This window comes from Vanellus vanellus (assembly GCF_965231255.1).
Source record: "Vanellus vanellus genome assembly, chromosome: 4".
NCBI classification, from domain to species: domain Eukaryota; kingdom Metazoa; phylum Chordata; class Aves; order Charadriiformes; family Charadriidae; genus Vanellus; species Vanellus vanellus.
In genome coordinates, this window is record NC_138909.1 from 74438985 (window position 1) to 74449949 (window position 10965).

The following is a 10965-nucleotide window of genomic DNA, read 5'->3' on the forward strand; positions in this document are numbered from 1 at the left end:
TCTGCTCCAGCATGGGCTTCTCTCTTCATGGGTCCACAAGTGCTGCCAAGAGCCTGTTCCAGTGTGGGCTCTCCACAGGGTCACAGCCTCCTTCAGGCATCCACCTGCATGGGGTCCTCCCTGGGCTGCTCCACTGTGGACCAACATGGACTGCAGGGGGACAGCTGCCTCACCATGGTCTTCACCACTGGCTGCAGGGGAATCTCTGCTCCAGCGCCTGGAGCATCTCCTCCCATCCTTCTTCACTGATCTGGGTGTCTGCAGAGTTGTTCCTCTCACACGTTCTCACTCCTCTCTTCTGGCTGCTGCTGTACAGTCTTTTTTTCGGCCCTTCTTAACTATGTTATCCCAGAGGTGCTTCCCCCATTGCTGATGGGCTAGGCCTTGGCCAGCAACGGGTCCGTCTTGGAGCTGACTGACAATGGCCTTATCGGTAATAGGGGAAACTTCTGGCAGCTTCTCACAAAGGCCACCCCTGTTGCCCCCCTCACTACCAAAACTTTCCCATACAAACCCCATACAACAAGCTTTCAGACTGGGTTTTGCTGGTCTGAGCCTGCATGAATACAGCTTTTACTTAGATTTGATTCAGTTGTGTTAATTTCTAGCCAGATAGTTCCAGCCTACTTCATATAATTTTTACTGAAGCCATATATGTTACGTTTGTATTTTTTGTGGATATTTCTTTACAGCTTTTTTTCATGCTAGAAATCATGGAGTTTCAGAGTTGGAAGGGACCTCTAGAGACCATCTAGCCCAACTCCCCTGCCAAAGCAGGATTGCCCAGAGCCACATTACTCAGGACTGCATCCAGGCGGGGCTTGAAAACCTCCAGAGAAGGGGACTCCACAGCCTCCCTGGGCAGCCTGTGCCAGTGCTCCGGCACCTGAACCGTAAAGAAGTGTTTCTGTGTATTTGAACGGAACTTCCTATGTTCTAACTTGTGCCCATTGCCCCTCGTCCTGTCACTGGGAACCATTGAAAAGAGCCTGGCTCCATCCTCCTTCAACCCACCCTTTAGCTACTTGTAAGCATTAATAAGGTCTCCCCTCAGCCTTCTCTTCCCCAGACTAAAGAGTCCCAGCTCTCTCAGCCTTTCCTCATAAGGGAGATTTACTGCTTTTTTCTTCTTAAGTGTGCACATAAAGACCATCTCGCGTTGCAACACAGGCTAGTAAATCAATAAATGAATTATTTATTTTGTCTGTTTTTAAAAAACATGTGTTTACCTTTGTCTGAAAAAGAACATGATGTATGGTAGAAAGAAAGAAGCCTGCCAGCTTCTTACTCCTTTCCTACCTTAGGTTCTTCCAGAAACATTCTGTTGCATTCACTTGGTTCTCGCTGCTTCTAATTTGTCTTTGATTTGGTCTGTGTGAAACAGCATGTTCAGTATCTATTTTTGTTTTATCTTGCTGTAATTCACCTAAGCTCCTAGCTGACAGTGTTCAAAGAAAACTTTGTTGCTTCTCATGATTTTTTTTAGAAGCAGTTATAATAGAGAGATTCCCATACTTCGAAGTAAAGTTGCACAGCTGCAGACTGACTGTGATGTTTTAAAAAGGCAACTGACAACTGAACGATTTGAACGGTAAGATGCTGGTTTTTTCAGTGAGGTGACTCTTCTCATTTCTTCTTTCCCACTTTTAAAACTGTTGCTTTTTTCAATACCGAGGAACTTTTATGGAAAATTCTGTTCCTATTATCATGCAAAATCTAATATTCTCATCTTGAAAACTGCTTAATTAAAAAAGAAAAAAAAACTTGTACAGTTTCTGAATTCCCTCAGAATTTTGTGAGTTTATACTTGCATCTAAAAAAAAAACCCTTCTCATGACAACAAGAAGTTGAGTGATATTACAAGAAATCAAAGCGCTCTGTGAAGTATTGTGAAAATCACAAAGTATAAATATGGGGGAAAAAAAGTTATGTTTTCTTCCTTTAACATCCTGCAGTACCGAAGTGTCATGTAACTGAACTTACTGTCTGTTGGTAGAGAGCGTGCAATTCAGGAAATGCGTCGACATGGACTCTCTACATCATCGTTACGTGCTTCACCTCCTCTCAGCTCAACATTGAGGTCTCCCTCACATTCTCCAGAACATGCCGTTGTAAGGGCAACTGATCAAGCAGCAGCTGAAAAGTAAGCAATATGATTTTAGCAGATTGTTTCTGTTTAAGAGTTAGGTTTAAACTGCTTCTAAATAACACTTTTTAAATTATTTTTATTTATATATCTTACACGCTTTAGGTGATGCTAAGTTTTTCTTTTGTTGACTCTCCTACTATAAAATATTGATTGGAAATGATACATGCAGAGTGCTCTCCGAAGACCATATAATGTAGTGGATTCCCATTCCTGGTTTTGTTAATGGTCGTGCACCAGCTGACAGCTTCCAAATATGTATCACCTGCTTATTATTGCCATTAATTATATCCAAATATATATTGCCAATTTATTATTGTTAATAGTTATATCTAAATAACAAATGATTCATATGAAGAGAAATGCCGTGAAATTCTCTTAAGTACAGCAATGAAGGAAAGACGCTCCATAGCAGAGAGTCCAACTAAAATGCATTTGAACCCTACACACTTGATGAAACTGTCTCCAAAAGAAGCGCATAAAAATAATTAATGCATTTTTCATTGTTAGTGCTTGAATGCTATGAATGTCTAAGATCGTGGTGACGAGAGTTTGTAAAAAAGAAATCAAAATCAACCTCTCACCTGTTCATTTTCACTGACATTTTTATTCTTTCAGAGATCATTGTTGCTTTAGATGATGTCTGTTGCTACAGGCCTGATTACTGATTTTGTGTCCTGTCTGTCCTGTACTGCTTAATAAATTGCAGTGAAGAGCAGAAGGACAGGGAGAGAGAAACAGTGATTGTTTTACGAAATATGTATGCTATAACAGTTTCATAGTATACTATAACAGCTTATGAGTCTAACTATCAACTGATTAATTCCGAGAAACAGAATTCCAAACTGATAAGATTTTAAACTTTATTTTTGTTGGTAAATACATATGGCTTGTTCTTAAGCTTACTTTTGTTAACAAAAACACAGGTTTCCTGGGAACTGAGGTTGATGTGGCATGATCCGCACTGTCAGCAAATTTTCCTCTGCGAGTTTTTAGACAAAGCAAAATAAGGAAACTGTAGCAAATGAGATTGATAGTGGGGATGAAACAGCGGTTATGACTTTTGCTTTACTGGTGAGCCATTGGGCAAATGCAATTGCAAATTGCAAATCAACACTTTGCTTCAGATAATGATAGATAATGTATTTCTGAGAATTAGTGTCATCAGTAGAGAATTGTCTTTAGCCTTCCTTGCTTTACAATGAGTCCCAAGAGCAATAAAAACAGTCCAGTTGCTATACTTGAAGAATACCACGTAGTGAACTATTTTTATCCTACTATTTGCGTACTTGGTTTTAACAGTGACAGGTCTGTACCATATCTTATCAGAAAATACGCCATTTTCATGAAGTATGTATTTTTAAAGAAAGTGGTTTTTAACATCTGAATTCATATGCATTTTAATTTTTTACTATCTTGCCTTTTGAACCTATCAGTGGATTATTACATTAGAATAATCTCAGTAGTACTATTGCCATCTTTCACCCTACTTACTTATTCCTTGCTGGGAGCTTACCGTGGTAAAGCGTACTCTGCAATTACAGTTCTGTAGTGTTACAACTGTCTTTTTCTCTAATCTGATTTAATCTTCTCAAGACATTTTCTCTTCCCCCTTGTCTCGCATTTACTTTGTTAAGCATTTCAGCAATGAGTCAATGAACTGAATGCAGAGTTTTAGATAATATGCTAATAGTTGATATTCAGTAATAACAGAAGAGAATATGAGGAGGCTACATCTAATTATTACTTTTTCTCCCAGTTTTCATTAGTAATATAAAATAGATAGCATTATTTTGATTTTTTTTCTTTCTCCAACAGAAATGTGAGCTTCAAGGAATAACCAGTACTTGAGCAACTGAAGCATTACCTTGTTACAGGGACTTTTTTTGAAAATTATGAAGGCTGACATGTATTCTACCTCTGTTTTCTTCAAATCGGTGATTACCTTTGAAATTTCTGATAACCTGTGAAGTAATCAATTTTGCAAAATTCTACTTTCCCAACTGACCGGAGTGACCACGGTTTTGCTGGCTGTTTGATGGGTTTTGTATCAAGGCTGGCCAAGTTTCTTTACTATTTTGCGAACGTAATAATTATAAGAAGGAAACAAGTACTTGATATGACAATCTCTTGTTTTCATTTTACTATTTTATTTCTGTTTGCTTATCTCATATGGTTACAGAAGTTTGTTCATCTTAGTGTGAGCTAACATAGGAGAATAACATACATGATTGTCTTAAAAATGCTGAGCCAGTGTATATTTTATACTCGTGATGATTCCCTGTGTTTGGGCTTTTAACAAGTGTTTTCTGTTTACATGTTATTCTTCATGGTATTTAAAAGTATTGATTATCTATTTGTGAGTGCATTTTGTTTACTGTACATTTTCTTAATAAAAATAATATAACAATTATTCTTTATTAATGTTTTTGTCATGTAACAACTACTCATCTCCTTTTGTTTAATCTTTGTGTGAAATCGCATTTTGAATACTATCCCAACATTAAATAAACAGTGAAGAGAAAACCAATATTTTTAAAGATGTATTGAAATCCTTATAATATTATAAAATTAATTCTAAAGTATTTTATATTCAAATTTTTGAATCATATCTGGAGATATTTTTCAAATTCTGGTTTTAAAAGATCAGAACTGTACCTGGAATCCTTCACACAGCTGAGCTCAAGCTATTGGAGAGGTGACACAGGCCTTTATGCTGTGGCGCACATATTAGGTAAATGCAATGGGAACTAACCTTTAAAATATCTGGTGTATTTTGCAGAGCAGCATTTCAAATGTAGGTTATGAAATAAGGTGCAATTAGCAATCGGAGTCTTACCATATGTTCTTAAAGTCCATCTATGCAGATAATTGTATGTCACATCATTCTACTCAAGAACATACAGTTTTCTAATAATTACATGCTATTCAGGTTGATGTGATGTGTATCCGTAGGTATCGTGCAGAGGACCATAAGTGGGAGGATGTATTGTTGTACACCCTTGCACTGGCCAACAGGTATTGTTCTGCTTGCCTAATTTTGAATAAAAAACCTGTGATTACCAGCTAACTTTACAAGCATCTCTAGAGGTGTAAACAACATATTGAATGACATGGGAAATTTTTTTTCTTTTTTTTGCTTTTGGATTTTGTCTATTTTGCACAAAGATTGTTACAGTTAGAGATTGTAAAGAATATTGTGTTAACTTGAAATATTCTCATGTATTCATAGATAAATAATTGCTGCTGCAAGCTATATAGATATATTTTATTTTTCATATATTGTATTTCTTTCAGTTTTGTTATTTAATATGTGTCTATATGTATCAAATTTTACTAATTAAAAACAACTTGGAACATCCATTCAGAAGTACCTGAAAATACTTGTTACCACATTGGGCTTCTGAGCCACTGGAAGGAATTGTTTATTTAACTAGGTCGTTCTCATATTTTTTACTTTTTAGTTCTCTCATTTGCCAGTTACAGGAATGAGGACATCATCATCTCTAAATGTTACTTAGGTATTAATACTGTTTGTAATTAAGTCAGAAGTTTCCATTGATGCTAATTGACATTAATGATTCAGGATGAAGCAGTTCAGGAAGAATGAGAAAAGAACTCATTTTCTGCTCTTGATGTCTTCAGTGGTGACTTTTAAATGTCTTATTTTTTATATAAGCTCATTCAAATTGGAATCTTAATTTAAAAAAAGAGCAACTATTCTGTTTTATTGAAAATACTGTATGTCATCTTACCAAAAAATGTGTATTTTGACATTACAATTAAAACTATGACAGTTCAATTAATAGTAATTCTTAGATGAATATCAATTACGAAGAATTAGTGGATCGTTGAGCACAGGTGGTATAATAAAACTAGTGTCATTTCGGTGACCAAAGCCAAACTCTCTAAAACTAAACCATTCCTAATATTCAGACTGTAGTAGAGCTGTCATTTACGTTCTCTTACTGTTATTTTATGTACATTTTTGTAAGCAAGTACAATAAAGAAAAGTAATATTTTATACAATTTTGCTTTAAAATCAAGTATTTAGTTTCATGAGGTACAAAGCAAGCACAAATTTGTGGAAGATTTAAATCTGTGGACTCCCATATGTGTCATGTATGAAACTGGCCTCATGTGAGTCAGGATATTAATTGGAGTCTCCTGGACTCCGCTCCGAGAAGTTTCTGTGCTGCTCTCACCTTCTGGAAGATCAAAAAAGACCATGGAAGCCTCATGACCTGTTTTAGTCCTCAGCTGGGGTGAGCTGAAAGCAGAGGGACAGACATTAAATCATGGAAAAAGTCCGAAAACTCAAGTTGTCTGTCTTCTGTTGCTATCCGCAATTGGGGATGGGGGAAAATAATAAAGGTGAAGCAATAATTGTTGAGGCTGTTTCTCTACAAAACAAGAAGGTGTATTGTCAGAAGCAGAGGAGTCTGGAGAGAATAAAACTACAGCCTTTATCAATTTATTAAAACCTAAATTGCTCAATTAAAGTTATCAGAATGTGTTTTTAAGATATTCTTAGAATTAGTTTTCTTTTCAATCTTACAGTGAGTCCCTAAAATTTAGATAACTAACCTAAAGTTGAATAAGCAATTCTAGGGTTCAGTTGGAAAACCCAACTTGTTTTTTTTTGTCACCCTAAATCTGAGAAACACTGGGATTCCTATGTGATGCTAATTAAAAAAGGTTAGGATCAGTGCCTCAGTCTTTCAATTTAAAAGCCTGACTTATTCACATGCTGTTATTACTAAATGAAACCATATGACCACAGACTGGGTTTTTTTTAAACCATTCTTTGGGACAGAATTTTATAGTTCCTCTTTTTCTCTTCTAACAGTGTGAGAAACCACTTGTGTGCCGTTTTGGTACCCTGGTCCTTTATTATTACGTATACAGGCATTCTGGTTTTATTTCATCCTCTGACCCTTCTTGGGCAATGCAAAGATCGTAACAGCTGCAGCAGTATTAATTCCTGGAGCTGAAGCCTTTATCGTTCATCCTCCTGCATAATTATCTTGTCAGCCAAACGGGGGAAGAGAGAAAGCCTTGATGCTCTGCAAGCACTGTTCAGCAGTAGCTGAAACACTGGTGTGTTACCAGCACTGGTTTTGGCCACAAAGGCAGAAAAACCCCTATCTCTTCTGGGAGGCTGCAATGTCCTCTGTCCCAGGCTGGCACGGGCCACTCCAGCAGGTTCTCTGCACAGCAGCTGCCCATGCCCGCCTACGGGCTGCTCAAGGGCAGTAGAGAGGCACAGCTCGCCCAAGGTAACTAACTCCCCAGACGTCTTCTGCAAGGCTCTCGATACAACATGGACGTTCTTGGCAAGTCCAGCAAAGGGCACCCGAGGTGACGAAGGGGTTGGAGCATCTCTCGCACGAGGAGAGGCTGAGCAAGCTGGGGGTGTTCAGCCTTGAGAAGAGAAGGCTCAGGGGGGATCATTTCAACGTACATAAATACCTGGTGGGTGGGAGTAAAAAGATCGAGACAGTGTCTTCTCACTGGTCTCTAGGGAAGGTACAAAACAACAATGGGCACAAATTGAAAAACAGGGAATTCCATTTAAACATACAAAATGTGTTTGGTTGTTTTGTTTTTTTTTTTCATGAGGGCGGTCAGTGGAACAGACTACCCAGAGAGGTGTTGGAGTTCCCCGTCCATGTTGGTATTCAAAACCCAATGGGATACGGTCCTGCTGTAGCTGACCCTGCTTTGAGCAGCGGGGTGGACTAGGTGGTCTGCAGAGGGGCCACAATTCTGTGACTCTGGGAAATTTTCCAAACAGCAGCCTGACTAGGTAAGCGCCCATCCGGCTGTAGTAACATTGTCCCTTATTACCCATATTAGGATCATCGACTTTTTTTTTTTTTTTAAGTTATGAGTATAAAAGCAATTGCATTGCCGTTGTTTTGCCTCAATATTAGATTTGTCTACTTTAGAGCTCAGGTAGATGTTGAGTTTTGGAATTTATCCCATGATGGCTGCCTATCCCACCCGTGTGTGCTGCTAGCTCAGCACCATCCCAGCAGAGCTGCTCCACCAGGTTTGTCACCGGTGTGTCCTTTACCATTTCAAGGTGATGGTGCACAAATTAGACTGTTTGCTTAAACTAACTAGAATGTCATGATGACAAATGGAACAGAGTGGGGAAAATGAGAATGTCAGTGGCTTATTCTCCTCGATTTTGATACCACTGAGCAGGGAGAGATGTATTTTCTGGAATGCAAACACAGAAATGCGTTGTGGCGTGGTTAGTCAGCCGTGAGCAAGCCAGGGTCTGCAGGAGCAGATACTGCTCTTCAGGGAGATTTTCATTGAGCCTCTGAGTCCAAAGGAGCACGTTGACATCTCAGTTTGGTTTTTGGTTTTTTTTTTTTGAGAGAGACACGTGGGTTACTGGACTATAGCCGCGTGTGCAATGTTTATCTGTACACATCCACTTTGCATAAATGCATAGATAAAGCATGTTGAATAGAAGGTAGACACCACTCACCACCAGCCCGGCTTGCTCCTTGCTTTTAAATGGTGTATTTGTGCCACCTAGTGGACCCATCTCTTTTCTAGCAGTCACGGCACATACATGGCATATGCACAGACCCAGTTCTACTTAAGAACAGCAGAAGGACCACTTCTGACTTGGCCAAAAAGTTCAGGAGCAGGCAGGGTCCAAAGCTGTACGGCCTTTTTGCCCAGGGAGCATCTGAATCTGGAGACCTGGCTGGCAGACCATGTCTTTTGTCGCAGCAGTGGAAGATCATGAATCATATAATCAATTTTGGCTCAAGAAGTGGCAGAGTTGCGGTGGAGCTAGGTGCAGCATCTGATTTTACTGCCTTCCCCTTGGGAAACTGGGGAAACCAGTGTCCAGCACTGGTAACACCTTGACGTAGGTAGCTGAAGGGTGGGAAGAGTGAGGCCCTTAGAAGAGCTGATACAAATACCAGATTTAAGGGTGTGGGAAAGAAGGGAGGCTGTTCTCTGCGCTGCTGCATTGGGGAACAGCCGATTTTTGTTTTGTTTCTTGTAGTTCCTCCCATTTTATTTTTTTTTTTTGTAAACCAAGGGGATAAAAATTGGTCCGGCTATAACGCTAGCCAGGCGCTGGGTTCAGGCTTTGATCTTGCTGTGAGATGAGAACAAACCGGGGTTCAGAGCCGGGGCGCAGTCGGAGACGCGGATCTCCGTGCGATGGGCGGGCTCGGGGGGGGCTAAACGGCGCAAACATCAGCGGGATCCCGCTGAATCCGGCTAAATCCAGCCTCACCCCTTCCTTCGCCACTCGGAGGGCGAAGGCAGGGATTCGGGAGAGGCTCGGGCTGGGAGCTGGAGCGCTGCGGGGCGCCCGTGAGCGGCGGCGGCCGCTCTTCCACGGGGCGGGGGCGGCATCCGACGGGCTGGGCGGCATCCGACGGATGCGGGAGCCGCCGGCTCTTCCCTTCTGGGTACCACGGAGAGAGAGAACAGGTAGGAAGGACATCCTTTCCCCTTCCCCCCGGCACCGCAAACGGCGTTGCGGTGCTCGCAGCCCGCAGCCCGGCATCCCCCCACGGCGCTCGGCATCCCCAGCGCATCGCCTTGGCTGCTCGGCGCCGGGAGCTTTCGCCCCGCGGGGGCCGCCCGCTGTGGCCCCGAAGGCTTTGGGGGGGTGGGGGGTGCATGGGTGCGGGTGGGTGGCCGTGTCGGCCCACTCCAGGCGGTGTTGGGCAGATGTGGCATCCTCCATCCTTCGTGCCCGCCGGCAGCGGCGGCGGCGGTGGGTGAGGCGGGTGCCGCGGGGAGGGCGGCCAAAAAAACCCCAGAAATGCCACATGTAAGTAGCCACCTAGCCACGTTCGGCTGCCTTTGTTCCGTGGGAGGTGTAAAGAGGCGTGCGGGCGATTTTCGGAAGGTGGTACTTCATCCAGCGGCTGGGCTGCTTCTTTCAAATTCCTTCTATTTTTCCTTTGTTAGCCTTTATTTTTTATTTTTCCCCCGAGAGTCCTGTATTCTTTCAGCTTCGCTGAAAAGCAGGAGCTGTCAGAAAGATGACTTTGTTTCACACGATGCTTCTCCAGAGCAGCATCGCTTTGTTTAAGCTCCCGTAAGCCATTTATCATAGAACTGCCGTCACGTTTTAATGAGCTATGAAATCTGCTGCTTTTCACGGCAGAAAAGCAACGCTACAGCTGTTTCTTATCCTCTCCTTAGCATCTGGGGCAGGTAAGCTAGAGGTGGTGTTCTTTTGTACGGGAAATTGTTGTTTTACACAACCTCTTCAGTAAGAAAATGTCTATTTTAGAGATGGAAATATGAGTTACACAAATCTCTTTCTACATCATTAAGCGATTTTTAATGAATGAGGGTTTGGGTTGTGGCGTTTGGGGCTTTTTTTTTTTTTTTTTTTTTGCGGGTATTAACGTGAGTCAATTACAAATCTGCTCCTTTGTAGTTGTAGTGGGCAAAACGTTATGGTGTTTCGGCTCTGTCATTTTAAGTGTAAAAATGATCAGTTAAAAACACAGTTCAAGGGGGTAAATAGAGACCTGGAAACCACAACTGTGCATCCTGAAAATTTAATATGCCTGACAATGATGGCAGTGAAAGTGATCTGCTCTTGGGTGCATGGGGGAGGGGGACAGGGAGAAAGGGAAGAGTAATTTACAACCACAGGCCTAATAATAGATATTCTGTCAGTGACACGTAGATAATATCATTCATTATATTCCCAAACAGATTTCTGTACGTACCCTAACTGGTGCATAGCAATTGTATGAGAAGAGCTTTTGCTTAGAATCCCAGCTATTTAAGGCACCCAACAGCAGGAATAT

The 10965-nt window shown here is 41.3% G+C and overlaps 1 protein-coding gene across 1 annotated transcript in view; it reads left to right on the forward strand.

Annotated features, from left to right (window-relative positions):
- CEP135 (centrosomal protein 135) overlaps window positions 1-4389 on the forward strand; it is a gene marked incomplete at its 5' end in the record, with an annotated part of 35239 nt that extends 30850 nt beyond the window's left edge. The window contains 3 exons of the mRNA XM_082482644.1: window positions 1487-1591; window positions 1997-2143; window positions 3965-4389. Coding sequence (XP_082338770.1) covers window positions 1487-1591; window positions 1997-2143; window positions 3965-3986 — 274 coding nt within the window. The 3' untranslated portion in view covers window positions 3987-4389. The remainder of the gene's footprint in view (window positions 1-1486; window positions 1592-1996; window positions 2144-3964) is intronic.
- Between the last annotated feature and the right edge of the window lie 6576 nt (window positions 4390-10965).